Genomic DNA, 15,361 nt, shown 5'->3' on the forward strand with positions numbered 1-15,361 from the left:
GAGACCTTGCTGTATCATCTGGATTAGCTCTTGGGTTGTTTCGCCGCCTGTTGTTGGGTGGGGGTCATCGGATACTGGTTTGCATGTGAGTGGTGGGTGTTGGGATCCTGCTGAATGTGGTGTGGTGTAGCCCACTGCTGGGTCATGAGGCCATAAATGTAGTTGCTCATCTGATTGTAGTAGATTTGGTGGTTGATGATAGTTGGGACTGGGATGTTCGTCGTTTGGAAATAGTAGTTGGTTATTTGCGTTATATTATTTTTTCAAGCAGGTCAATATAGTATTTTTCCACTATTATATCTATATTCCATATTTTTCATTCAGTTATTGAACCCATTGGTCAGAGGCTCCTTCCTCCTACAAATTTATTCATACATTTCTATTTTACAGAATTCCTACAGATCGTATCCATTGCACTCCAACAATAGTATTGTATTCATTAGAAGGATTAAGGGACAACTTGGACTGGCAAAGGCTTTTGAAGCTTCAAATGGCTGATAGTTCATTCTTAACATCCCCTGCTTCCACTGCCTTTGCGTTTATGGAAACAAATGATGAAAAGTATTTGGCATATCTTCAAAATGTTGTTCAAAAGTGTAATATGGAGGAGCTAAATACAATCTTCCTTTGTCCAATAATGTTACATAACATGAACAAATTCAAAAACCGTACTACTTGCATTTCAATTTATGTGAAAGCATTTCTTTTAGTCTATTCCAAAAATCTTTTGAAATTTTGAAACAATTTGGTTAACATTTTTCCTGTTATCTCTAATTACAAGCTTTTGTAGCAACACAAATATTATGACATGGATAAGACCACAAGTTTTAAATAATGTTTACATCCTTACATACAATATGCTTAGGCGACAATACCCACTCGACTTGGTAACACGACTTTGGGCGATTGATCGATTACAACGCCTTGGAATCTCTTATTATTTTGCCGAAGAGTTCAAGGAACTTTTGCATCATGTGTTCTGCAGGTAAACAAAGAGCAATATATTTGCTTCACACAATTAAGAGCATGAAATGACCAATTTTGAGCAATTTATGTGACAAGTCTAATTTATTGTTGAAATACAGATATTTGGACGAGGAGAAGGAATTCAACTGTTTGTGACGTTGATGATACATGTATGGCTATTAGGTTTCTTAGGTTACATGGGTTTGATGTTAGTCCAGGCAAGTCAATGGAAAATGAGTTCCTCAGTGATTTCGCAAAATTTACTTACTCCATGTCCCAATTTATTTGGAGGAGCTCGAATTTGGATTTTGACCGTGAATTCGGACAATCTTCAATTAGTAATTAGTTATAAACCAATAATGTATGCAGGGATTATAATACGTAAGGTAACGATTTGGCAAAAAAGTACTCTTTCATAATGTAAAGACGTGTTTGCTTGGTTCAAGAATTTTGTAAGGTAATTCGAGTTCTTCGACTGTCACACCTCCTTTTTACACACTCGAAAGGTATATATAGGGAGTTTTTTTTCAATTAAAGTGACATTATTTGAAATGGGATTATTTATTTATTTTTATTCAGAGTCGCCACTTGGGATGGTATGTTTTCTGGTGTCCCAAGTCACCGGTTTATTTTAAAATCCCAAATCGAGGACATTTCGACTATCCTTTTGAAGTCTGCGAACCAAAATTCTGAACAAGGAATTCTGTTCACCCGAAGGAGGGTGTTAGGCACCCCCGGATTCCGTGGTTCTAGCACGGTCACTTAAACCATTACAATTAGCCTATTATCTAATTTTAATACATGTTTTAATTTATGGTGCAATTTTAAATTATTAACCGCTTTTAATTAATTTTAGGAAGGGTCAACGTTATATAAAACACGTCTTGAATCACGCCACATGAAATGCACCCGCGGTTCGTGACACATTTTATTTAACGCTGTTAAGAATTGGATTTGGGCATGAAATGCACACCAGAGTTTAAGAAAATTAATTTAAATTACGCGCCTGAAGCAACTACGCACTTTCAAGTTTGCGAGGGCCATGGAAAATTTAACTAATGGCACACCTCGATTTCTAAAGAGTTAAAATTAATAAAGTGAGGGCCATGAGTTTAGGGGTTTTATTTGGCATGGCACGCCTCAAACTAATTTTAAGAGTCTAACTAATTAATTAAGGAAGGTTCTGAAGAAATTATAATTACTTTAGGCTAAAGTTCCAACCTAATGCACTAATCAAAAATAACATTACAATAAATTCGTCCTATTTTATTACATGGCCTGGGCCTGGCCTGAAGCCCAATAGCCAAACGCCGGTTACTTGACAAAACGAGGACAAAATTGGGCTCAACATGAAGCCCAAGTTGAAAACTTAATGGCGAGAAGGGAGTTGGACACAACTGGGCCAACGCTGACAGCCCAGTTTAAAGTTTTAGCACTACCATTTTGGGGTATATCACAAATTACATGCAAATCATTGAATAAGGACAAACTTAGTCACATGTGAAGCACATTTGAATACCACATACATTCTATATTGAAAATATGATTCCCGATGCGATAACAAAGACCTTTACACAAGTTGTTCCTCCTTTAACATTAAAAGAATTCAAAGATCTAAGCTAATGATAAATTCTGATTTCAGATTAGCACATTTAAACAAGGCTATATGACCCAAAACTTTCTAAAGGAAACCAAATGTAAGAGTTAAACTAAAATTCAAAAATCCTCAGGTCTGATTTCAGGTTCAGAGTCTGTTTGGGAAACCATTCGAATTCAAGATGCTCACATGTGAGCAAGGGCAAGCTAAATACCAAATCCTAGCATGATGGGGCCATGTTTTAAACTATGAGTAAAGGAACCAGTACTTTGCCTTTTTAACAAATTCAAACGGAAATCAATATTAAAACAATACTGAGCTCAGCATAAACTAAACAAACGTCCAAAACCCAAGTAAATCGAATGAATCTTTTGTTGCAATAGCCTTAAAATTCCATTTACATAAATACCTAACGCGAATTCATGCAGACCAAATGGCTAAAGCCCGTGATTTGTCCAAGGAAAACCAAACTAGCTATAGATTTTGATGATTTTCGGAAATGTAAGAAAACAACATTTAAGAAACTAATGCTCTCTATATTTCAAACTCAAGCAAATAACTTTATGTTCCTCCATTTAACATGTCAAGGAGGTGAGAAATACCTGGAAATAAAAAGGGAAACAAAATAAGTGAAGAATCAGTAGATAGCAGTAGCAGAATCAACTTTTATAGAACCAGCAATCCAAACAAATTCATCCTCTTCCAAACCAGTAAATACCCCCACATGAACAACAAGTTCTTGAGTCTCAAAACACTGATTATCTAGGCAGTTTAAGGGCAGAATTTAACGAATTTGTACCCAGAAAAAATGTAGGAATTTTCAGTATTCTCTCAAAGTCTTCCAAATACTCAGCCGCTTTTCTTTTTAGGATTTTTTATTCTCTAAAAATCTCCCTTGTGAGTGAAGAAAGAGTGTCTTTATAGGCAAGACTTAGGCAGCAAAGAATGATTTTAGTTTTCCATTTTTATCCTTTTGAATTTTCATTTTTGTTGTTTAATCCCTAGCTTAAAAATTAGTTTTATGAATCAGTCTCAATCCTCACCTTCTAGGCAGGTTCCCATTAAGTTATTAAAGATTCTCTCACCTAGATTTCTTAATTTAACCTTTGAATCTCTACTATTTACTTCATAAAACTCATTGGTCAAGTTGATCCAATGGTTTAGCCATACATGGGCTCAATTCTGGCCCAATTACCTAAACAGACCTCTTGAAATGGGGTCTAAATGGCCTCAAAGCCCAAACAGCAAACATGACCCAAACCAAATCAGTGTTCTATGACAAAGAAGAAAACAAAGCTTAAATGATTTCCAAAAACTAAAACCTAAACAAAATGACTAATTACTAAACACTTGTGAGCATGGAATTAACTAAGTTATTAAATAAAAATAAACCTAATTAAACTGAACTATGAGACTAAAAATAAACGAGGGGGAAAATCAGAAACTTAAAACCTAAAACTAAACAAAATGGAAAAACAAAATTAGAGCACAAGTTTTTTAGAAATTGAAACGAAAAACTGAAAATGAACGGAAATAAATACGAATAAACAAATTAACCTAAAGGGAAGAACTAAGTTCGAAAGTAACAACAATTTCAGTCAGAAGATAGACCAACCAAAATACACGGAGAAGAAAAGAAGAAGAATAAGAGGTGAAACAAACCCAAGATAGAAAAGATGAGAGAAAAGAGGACTTACCAACTCAAATAAACACTTATGAATGCTCTAATTTAAAGAAAATTGATGCTAATCTCTTGTTCTTTATCAAGAACAAGTGGACAACATTAATTTCGCCTTGAATCAGATTTCAAAACTCGAAAAACTGGAAGCCTATGCCATGCATGCCACAAATTCAAGAGATTCTGATTTTGGGCTTTTAAAGCTTCAACTTCGATTCAAGATTCGACGAAGGTTAGAGTGATTCAAGGCAAACCAAATAAAGATTGGGGAAAAGGGAGCCACGGGAATTTTCTGGTGTTGATTTGGGCCGGTTTGGGGGTGGGGCCGCCACCACAGATGGTAGGGATTTTGGGGGCGGTGCTAGAGTTAGGAGAGTGGTATATGAAGAGAAGGGGTAATGATAGACGGAACGGGGGGAACATATTCAGACAGTTATATAATAACAAAGACCCTAGTTCCGGACCGTTCGATCAAAAGAGATCAACGGTACTGATCGAAAGCTATTAAAACGGGGTCGTTTGGTCCCTGAGTTGGGTTTGGACTGGGTAACAGATGAGTTTTGGGCCGGTTCTGGTCGGGTTCGGGTGCATTTGATTTGGGCTTGGGGAATTTGATGGATTTGGCCCAAAATTCTGATTCTTTTCATTCTTTTCCCTTTCTTTTTACTTCAAAAATCTTTTTCTTTTAAAAAATTAAAAATAAAACTTAAATTAATCCCTAAACCAAATTATCCTACCAAATTAAATTAATTAACTCTAAATAATAATTGCCACAACTAATTAAATACCAAATTAAAAGAAAAACTACCAAAATTCGAAGCTCAATAATTAAAAATGCAAAAATAAGTTATTTTTTTGTGATTTATCTATTTTTGTAAAACACTAATTTACTAATTAATCTAAAAAATATAAAATTAAATCCTCAATATAAATGCAATTTATTTTTGTATTTTCTATGATTTAAACAAGATTAAACATGCACACAAAATGCAAACAAACAGAAAAATTCTACAATAATTCCTAAAATAACAAATAATTAAAAGGAAAAATATAATTTTTGGAATTCTGCAGGAGTAATTCATGTGAGATAAAAATCACGTGCTCACAGCTGCCCCTCTTTGCTCGGGGACACGAAGGGCTTTCGGGCAAAGATAAAATGAGCAATTATGAGGGATTTTGCTCGTTTAACACTCCGTGAGAAGCAATTTTGAAAACGCCTGACCGAACCTTGCTTCAGAGGTTGTCTACATATCCTTGGCTATAAAAGAATCAAGTCAGTGTAGTTCTGGAAGTTTTGGTAGCTGGGACAACCGGGAAGCTGTGATTTCACTATTGCTGCTGCTGCTACTGCTTGCAGAACTCCTTATTACACCAAAATGGAAAATAAGAAGCTAAACTAGTTAAACCTATCAGCTACGAGTTACAAGATTTCTATCTATAAATCTCTTGAAGATTGATCTTGAGTCTTAACTGGTTCTTGCTATAGACCCCGATCTGAATCTTGATGCTCAATAGTTGTAGGTGCTGGTTCTTCTTCAGCTTTGGATCAAGGCGGGACATGCGAAGCTTGTGACTTCAATTATATCTTGAGCAGTCCGCATCTTTCTCCACTTCAGCACTTTGAATTCACTTCTTTTGTTTTTTTTCTTCTTTCTTTATTCTGGATTGAGACTCATTCTTTTGGTCATCTCGAATCATGTGCCTCAAGGTCAAACATGCTCAGACACCAAAACAAACAAATGAACGAAATTTTTTTGCCCCAGTTTTACTTGGAAAATTTCGTGAGTTATTTGGTAATTAAGATCTAAACTATTTTATTTTTATTTTATTTTTTATTTTTTGTATTTTTTTGAAAGCGATAAAATAAGGATTGTGTGTCTATAGGAGGAAAGATTAGGTAATGGAGCCCTATATCTAAAAAACTCAACTAGGGAATGGAACCCTATGTTGGAAAAAGGCGACTAGGGAATGGAGGCCCTATGTCTAAAATCTCAACTCAGGTATTGGAGCCCTAATGTTGGCAAAAAAACAACTATGGAATGGAGTCTCTATGTCTAAAATCTCAATTCAGGGATTGGAGCCCAAATGTTGGCAAAAAGGCGACTAGGGAATGAAGGCACTATGTCTAAAAAATCTCAACTCAGGGATTGGAGCCCTAATATCTAAAAATCTCACCATAGGGATTGGAGCTCTAATGTTGCTAAAAAGGCGACTAGGGGAATGCAGGCCCTATGTCTAAAATATCTAAACTTAGGGGTTGGAGCCCTAATATTGGCAAAAGGCGACTAGGGAATGGAGGCCCTATGTCTAAAATCTCAACTCAGAGATTGGAGCCCTAATGTTGGCAAAAGGCGACTAGGGAATGGAGGCCTTATGTCTAAAAATCTCAACATAGGGATTGGAGCCCTAATGTTGGCAAAAAAGGCGACTAGGGAATGGAGGCCCTATGTCTAAAAATCTCAACTTAGGGATTGGAGCCCTAATGTTGGCAAAAAGGCGACTAGGGAATGAAGGCCCTATGTCTAAAAATCTCAACTCAGGGATTGGAGCCTTAATATTGGCAAAAGGCGACTAGGGAATGGAAGCCCTACGTCTAAAAATCTCAACTTAGGGATTGGAGCCCCAATGTTGGCAAAATGCGACTAGGGAATGGAGACCCTATGTCTAAAATCTCAACTTAGGGATTGGAGCCCCAATGTTGGCTAAAGGCGACTAGGGAATGGAGGCCCTATGTCTAAAAAATCTCAACTTAGGGATTGGAGCCCTAATGTTGGCAAAAGGCGACTAGGGAATAGAGGCCTTATGTCTAAAAATCTCAACTCAGGAATTAGAGCACTAATGTTGGCAAAAGGCGACTAGGGAATGGAGGTCCTATGTCTAAAATCTCAACTTAGGGATTGTTGCCCCAATGTTGGCAGAAGGTGACTAGGGAATGGAGGCCCTATGTCTAAAATCTCAACTTAGGGATTGGAGCCCTAATGTTGGCAAAAAAGCATAAAAGATTGAGGTTGGGAATTCTAAGCTATCATTTTTTTTTGAATTTTCTTCTTATCTCTTTTTTTTAGTTCAATTCATTTTTCATTTCACTTTTCAGTAAAATGCAGGAAAGAATTTGGAGGAGACTTCCCTTTTGGGTTGATTATTATTGCAAAGCTGTTTCTAGAACTTGCACATTTCTTTTTCCTTTTGGTTGCACCTGCTTATTGCACGGTTGCTTTGGATTGCACCTGTTTCAATTTTTCAAACAAAGAACAATTGTTAGGTTGAAACGGTGGTTGGTTTTTGGCCTTGATTGTTTTTTATCACTTAATCTTGGCCCAACTCTTTTGGTGAAAACCTCTGCTGCTTGCTGGATTTTCTGAAGATTGATCTCTCTCTCATAAAATCGAGGAACTCAACTTTCCATATTTTCCGGATGGTGGTTCAACTGTGTGGTGCTTTTAGCCCTTTCACCTTATTTTTGCCTCTAAGGGCTTTTGACTTTGTATTTCTTTTCATTTTCAATAACTCTGATTTCAGAACATCAGCCATCATGGCCAGTCGGGACCGACTTGATGCACCCGCTGAGGCTGGGTAGTTTTCTTTGGACTTGGCTTTTCTTAAGAAGAACCTTGTAAAACCAATATTTCCACCTTTTCTTTGTATTAGTTTCAGAACAGAGTTAGACCTAAAGGGATTCAAGGAAAAGTAAACAAAGGACAAGAATATAAATATAAGGAGAAGTGTCCATTTGTCCCTTTCGGGGAGGAAAGAAGGACTTATCTGGGGTGCATGCAGACTTCAATAGACATGACATGCTTCTTGGACTGGATACCCGATCTGCACAACTATCCAACTTCTTATAAACCCATTGTGACCCGTGTTTTAAAAATAGAGAAACCTTTCCAGGACTCTTTCAAATACCAATGGTGGTGAGGTGTTTCTTCTTTTCGATCAACAGCGCCTTTTGCAGGTTTTCGCCAATCGACCTCTCTCATTTCTCTTCTCACAGTCGCCTTATAGTGCTCTTTACGAGTTTTTACTAACAAGACTCTCTCGTTTTTTAGTTTCTCTGCTCACCATCGGCTTATGGTGCCCGTAGGTTTTCACCAATAAGTCTCTCTCATTTTATTTCTCTCATCTTGATTACATTGGATCCAAACAACTGTGTTCTTCGATTTTGAAAACCTTTCACCAATTGATCGGAAGGACTTGAACAAGGTTTGGGTAAAAAGAGTTGGATCGAATTACAACTTTGGAACTGTTCAGGCGGGATCATGGTCGAACCATTATAATATCTGCCCAGTTTCACTTTTGGGAGACTTTGGATTTTTGTTTTGGTGTGACTGAACCCCAGGGGGGAGGCTTCCTACGTATCCTCTCAGAATCAAGTCGAACGTAGTTGAGGGAAACATTTTTTTTGTTGTTTTGTTTTGTTTTTTTTCGTTTTGTTTTCTCTTCTTATTTTTCTTCTTTTTCTTTCCATTCTTTTTTTTTTGACCAATGTTTTCAGGTTCAAAAGAGGGTAATGAAGGAAAGGTAACTAGCTCAAAGGGTTAGCAAAGGATTGTGTGTTTGGAGTAACGAGAATGAAAGACTTCGTCATCCCAATCGGATAATGTTATTACTGAAGAAGGATTATACATAGTACCTTTTGACTGCATCTGCATTTACAGTTGTTTTCGGGTCATTTCCTTTGATGTCTCGCAGATACAATGCCCCTTTTGGCAACAACTTTCTGATGATGTATGGGCCTTTCCAATTAGAAGAAAATTTTCCTTTTACTTCCTGATGATGGGGAAGAATACGCCTTAAAATGAATTGTCACACTTCAAAGTTTCTAGGCCGCACCTTCTTGTTGTAGGAACGGGCCATCCTTTGTCGATACAACTGCCCGTGGAAGACTGAGGCCATCCGCTTTTCATCAATCAGGGTTAACTGTTCCAAACGGGTTTTGACCCACTCACTGTCTTCAATTTCAGCTTCAATAATGATACGGAGAAAAGGATTTCAACTTCTGCGGGTATTACGGCTTCAGTGCCATAAACCAAAAGGTACGGGGTTGCTCCGACCGATGTGAGCATCGTGGTGCGATACTCCAATAATGCAAAAGGCAACTTTTCATGCCACTACCTGGAACTTTGAATCATCTTTCTCAAAATCTTTTTGATGTACTTGTTTGCTGCTTCGACAGCTCCATTGGCTTTGGGACGATAAGGAGTAGAGTTCTGATGTGTTATCTTGAATTGTTCACACATCTCCCTCATCAAATGACTATTCAAATTTGCAGCATTATCCGTAATGATAGTTGTAGGAATACCAAAATGGCAGATGAGGTTGGAATGCACAAAGTCTACTACAACTTTCTTGGTGATAGATTTGAGGGTAATTGCTTTAACCCACTTTGTGAAGTAGTCGATAGCGACCAATATGAATCTATGTCCATTTGAAGCTTTTGGCTCAATCGGCCCAATGAAGTCCATGCCCTATGCAACAAATGGCCAAGGTGCTTACATGGGATGTAGTTTTATAGGCAGTGCATAAATCAAATCACCGTGCACCTGACATTGGTGACATTTCCAGATGAAATTGAACCAGTCTTTTTCCATAGTCATCCAGTAATAACCTGCTCAGAGGATTTTCTTTGCCAAAACATACCCGTTCATGTGGGGTTCGCACACTCCTGCATGCATTTCATACATGATTCTCCCGGGCTCTTCGGCGTCAACACATCTTAACAAGTTGAGGTCCGGATTTCTTTTGTACAAGACATCACCGCTCAGGAAGAAGCCACTTGTGTGCCATCTAATGGTTCTCTTTTGGCCTCTACTGGCTCGCTCGGGCTATTCTTTGGTTAAGAAATCTTTTGATATCGTGATACCATGGCTGAATATTCGGTTCTGCCTCAACCGTATTACAGTAACTGTGACGTTCCTGGATTTGGATTTCCAATGGATCAATATGGGCATTGCCTAGGTATGACAGCATCGAGGCCAAAGTAGCAAGTGCATCGGCCAGTTCATTGTGACAGCGAGGGATGTACCTAAACTCTATTGACTTGAACTTCTTGCTAAGATCTTCCACATGTTTCTTGTAGGGGATAAGTTTGACATCTCGAGTCTCCCATTCTCTTTCGGCTTGTTGGATAATCAGATCCGAGTCTCTCATGATTAACAATTCTTTGACATCTTGGTCAATTGCCATGTTTATACCCATAATGCAGGCTTCATACTCGGCAGTGTTGTTTGTGCAGAAAAACCGAAGCCGGGCTATGGCTGGATAATGCTGACCAGTGGGTGAGATCAAGATTGCCCCGATTCCAACACCTTTTGCGTTTATCGCTCCATCAAAGAACATTTTTCAAGCATTAGTATCTTCGGATATTTCCTCAACTGAATTTACCTCTTCATTCGAGAAATAGGTGCTCAAACGTTGGTATTCATCATCAATCGAGTTTTCTTCCAGGTGATCTGCTAACGCCTGGGCATTTATTGTCGTGCGAGTGACGTAGACTATGTCAAATTCAGTGAGTAGGATCTGCCACTTTGCTAACCTTCCCATGGTCATTGGTTTCTGGAATATGTACTTTATAGGGTCCAACCTAGTATGAGGTAGGTGGTGTAGGCCAACAAGTAATGCCTCAACTTCTGAGCAACCAAAGTCAGAGTGTAGCAAGTGCTTTCCAACAAGGTATATTTAGCTTCGTAACTTGTGAACTTTCTGCTTAAATAGTATAGTGCTTGTTCTTTCCTCCCGGTCACATCATGTTGCCCGAGGACACATCTAAAAGAATTCTCCAAGACTGTCAAATACAAGAACAGAGGCCTTTCCGGTTCAGGTGGGACCAAGACTGGTGGGTTCGACAAGTATTCTTTGATTTTGTCAAAAACTTCTTGACACTTGTCTGTCCATTTAATTGATACATCTTTCTTTAGCAGCTTGAAGATGGGTTCACATGTAGACGTCAATTGAGCAATGAATCGGCTGATGTAGTTCAATCTCCCCAGCAAGCTCATAACATCTTTCTTGGTTTTTGGAGGAGGCAACTCTCGAATGGACTTTATCTTTATTGGGTCTAACTCGATGCCCCTCCAACTGACTATGAATCCTAAGAATTTGCCAGATGGTACCCCAAATGCACATTTGGCTGGGTTTAACTTCAAATCATATTTACGCAGCCGCTCAAAGAATTTTCTCAAGTCCCAAACATGGTCATCCTGGGTCCTGGATTTGATGATCACGTCATACACATACACCTCTATCTCTTGGTGCATCATGTCATGCAAAATGGCAGTCATGGCCCTCATGTAGGTTGCCCCGACATTCCTCGGATAAAAGGCATGACCCTATAACAGTATGTGCCCCAGGGTGTGGTAAAAGCTGTCTTTTCTGCATCCTCATCATCCATCAACACCTGGTTATATCCTGCGTAACAATCCATGAAGGACTCTATCTCATGTTTGGCGTAGTTATCAACAAGGATGTGGATGTTCGGCAAAGGGAAATTATCCTTAGGACTTGCTTTGTTCAGATCTCTATAATCCACACACACTCGAGTTTTTCCGTCCTTCTTTGGCACTGGAACTACATTGGCTAACCATGTGATGTATCGAACCACTCAGACCACCCCCGCTTTCAACTGTTTCGTGACTTATTCCTTAATCTTGCCACTGATATCAGTTTTAAACTTTCTTTACTTTTGTTGGACAGGGGGATAATCGAGGTAAGTTGGCAACTTGTGAACCACCAAATTGACACTTAGTCCTAGCATGTCATCGTATGACGAACGAAACACATCTTTGAACTCAAACAAAAGTTGGATTAATGCATCACGGATTTTTTCATCTGTGTGAATGCTTATCTTGGTTTCCCTGATTTCTTTAGAACTACCCAAATTAATCGGCTCAGTATCATTTAAGTTTGGCTTAGGTCTATTCTCAAATTGTTCCAATCCTCGATTTATTTCCCTAAAAGCCTCTTCTTCATCATATTCTGATTCTTGGTTCATTATTTCACTATTAGATAGTGTGTTTGAATCTGAGCATAAATTCCGCAAGCATGTCATGTTATTTAAAGCCGCATTATTAGAACTGAAAGAAGAAATAAAAGAGAAAAATAACAAAAATCAGCAAGAATAAAGAAAGATGAACGATGAAATATTGATTTCATTTCTTTTAATTTGGAGATAATAGGGTTTACATTGGGAATTAAAGACAGGAAACTAAAGAAAACATCCGAGTTATACCCTGAAATAACTCGTGATGCAGAAAAAGTGGCAGAACTGGACTATCGGGATTCCCTCCTGATTTGGAACGGAGTAGCCTTCCAATTTTGCAGTTTGGCACTAGGTCCCATGTATAGCACCTCAGCGGTGCTTGATCCTTCCCCTGGTTGGACCATGTAGGTTTCACACAACATCTGCCTCATAGCCCCCCAGATTTCTTCAATTTCCTCGATTGTAAAGGCCTCATCTTCCTCTTCCTCATTGTACTTAGTCTTGACAAATGTCCTATAAAGATGCGAAATTGAGGCAAGACCCAACCATTGTTCTTTCTTTCATCCGCCCATTTTCCATCAGCTGATGTGGGTTAGAAGCCTACCCCAAAGAACTTCCCACTGGTAGCAAAAGTGATAGGTTCGGCGATTCCTTGCAATGAATTCCCGATCCCCTTCCCGGGATTGTAACCATGCCTGATCATTTCTTTGGCCACCATAATTGATGTATTTGAAAGAAAGGGTTGAGGGAAAGGGTCTCCTTCTTCACATTGGTCCGCGGCCACAATCTCGAAAGCCTGGTAGACTATATGTTCACTTCCTTCTCTAGCTTCAAGACAAGGGACTGACGGGTCCCGATAAATAGATTGCTCATCTTCCCCGTGAACTACAATCTCCTGATCATCATGTTCAAATATTACCATCTAGTGGAGAGTAGAAGGCACAGCCCCTGCTGCGTGAATCCACGGTCTTCCCAAGAGGAAATTATAAGAAGTATCCATGTCCAAGACCTTAAAGGTCACCTCGAAGTCCATTGGGCCGATAGTCAGGATCATATCAATCTCGCCTATTGTATCTCTCTTTATGTCGTCAAAGGCACACATACAAACGTTGTTAGGTCTAATTCTCTCAGTACCGATTTCCATACGCTGCAGAGTTGAGAGGGGGCAAATATCTACCCTAGAACCACCATCTAGCATGACCCTTTTCACATAATACCCATCGCATTTAACTGTCAGGTGAAGGGCTTTGTTGTGTGTTGTCCCTTCCGGGGGAAAATCATTCTTGCTGAAAGAGATTTGATTAACTGCAAAAAACCTCTTCGCCATCCTCTCCAACTATTCTACAGTGGTTTCAATGGGTACGTATGCTTCTTTGATCAACACTTTTTGATGTTCAGTTGAATTTATTAGCAAAGACAACAAAGAAACTTGGGCAGGAGACTTTTGGAGCTGGTCGATTATCTCGTAGTCTGCTATTTTCATTTTCTGGAAGAACGCTTCTGCTTCTTCAGCACTCACTGGCTTCTTAGGCAAGAAACACTTCTTTGTGGCATTATTCACTTCCTCCAGATTGAGGTACTTCTTAGCCAGGTTATTTTCCTTAACTTCTCCCGAGATCTCTCTACCTTTGTAAGTTACTACTGCTTTATTGTAGTTCCATGGAATGGTGGTGGGATATGTCATGGGCCTTTAAGGTACGTGGCCAATAACCACGGGCTCATTCAGCCTTGGTGGAGTTATCGGCCCCCGTACCACGTAAGTCCCTTTGGGCACATATATTTTAGCTCCCTCGTTTAGCTTTAACCTTCTAGGAGGACTCAATGACATTTGTTCTTTCCTGTGACCTCGGGGAACATAGAGAACGACATCTTTTGAGGGGGCTGACTCGGTTTCAATTCCCGCTTTCTTTTCTGTATTTTGGGGGGTAGGTTTGCTCTTCTTCTCCCCCTTGTCTTGTTTCGCGACAACTTTTGGATTCTTTTCCACATAGGCTATGTCAATGATGGCTTTTAGAGCTGGGTCAAACTCTCTGTCTTCACAGATTATTCCAATAACTGGCTTGCTGTTGTGAGCCGGTAATGGATTGTTGGTTACATTAGGAACGTCTTCGTCCTTTAGCACTATTCTCTTCTATTCTATTAGATTTTCCACAGCCCTTTTTTAGGGTCCAACAATCATATGTATCATTCCCTTCTACCCCTAAATGGTAGGCACATCGAGTACTAGCTATGTAAGTGGGCGACACTGGGTCCTGCCTGGTTTGGGGTACAGGCTGCAACAAACCCATCAGAACAAGTTTGGGGAACAAACTGGAATAATACTCACCGATGGGTGTGAATTTTGGTATCTTGGGTGGTTCCTGGGTACAGGAGTTATTCTGCGGAGGTCAGGGATTATAGTGAGCTTGGTGAGGAGGTTGATTTCTGGGAAATGGAGCTCGATTTTGATTAAGTTGTTGTTGTGGCCTAACGTAGGGTTGGGCATTTATCACTGTGTATAGCAGAGGAACCATAGCATAAGCCACATCTTGGTGGAGATAGAAATGTTATGGGGTTCTTTTAGATAAAAGATGTCTGGGTGGACGGGGTTTTCTTGTACTTGATGTTGCTATTGTTGTTTCTTATTTCTTCTTTCGGTTTGCTACTCCTCCAGAACCGCCTTGGATTGCTTAGGAGGTAGCCTTTATAGCAGACTGACTCAAGATTCGCCCTGTTTTCAACCCATTTTCAACCATTTCACCGATTTTGATGGATTCGGCAAACGACTTACCCATCACAGACATCATATTTTGGTAATAATCAGCCTCTTGGGCTTGAAGTAAGACATTGACCATCTCTATTTCGTCCATTGCATAATTGACTCTAGTCGCTTGTTCGCGCCATTTGACAGCATACTCGCAGAAGCTCTTCGAGGACTTTTTTTTAGGTTTGATAATGAATTACTGTCAGGGCGATGTCGATGTTATATTGAAACTACCTGACAAAATCCCGATCCAGGCCGTCCCAAATATGCTAGTGAGATATATCCTGATCCATATACCATTTAGAAGCAATGCCGACCAAACTCTCTCCAAAGTAAGCCATGAGTAACTCTTCTTTTCCGCCTGCTCCCCGCAGCTAGTTGCAGTACCTTTTGAGGTGGGCA

At 39.3% G+C, this 15,361-nt stretch overlaps 1 protein-coding gene across 1 annotated transcript; it reads right to left on the bottom strand.

Moving 5' to 3' along the window:
• Positions 1-13,138: 13,138 nt before the first annotated feature.
• On the bottom strand, positions 13,139-13,543 carry LOC142180733 (uncharacterized). The gene has a single exon (XM_075252799.1). The coding sequence runs from the start codon at positions 13,541-13,543 to the stop codon at positions 13,139-13,141; it is 405 nt and encodes a 134-aa protein (XP_075108900.1).
• Between the last annotated feature and the right edge of the window lie 1,818 nt (positions 13,544-15,361).

This window comes from Nicotiana tabacum, chromosome 5, assembly GCF_000715075.1.
Source record: "Nicotiana tabacum cultivar K326 chromosome 5, ASM71507v2, whole genome shotgun sequence".
Taxonomy (NCBI): Eukaryota; Viridiplantae; Streptophyta; class Magnoliopsida; order Solanales; family Solanaceae; genus Nicotiana; species Nicotiana tabacum.

Excerpts from the sequence above, each read along its gene's own strand:
- LOC142180733 (XM_075252799.1), bottom strand. The coding sequence starts at position 13,543 with ATGGCGAAGAGGTTTTTTGCAGTTAATCAAATCTCTTTCAGCAAGAAT.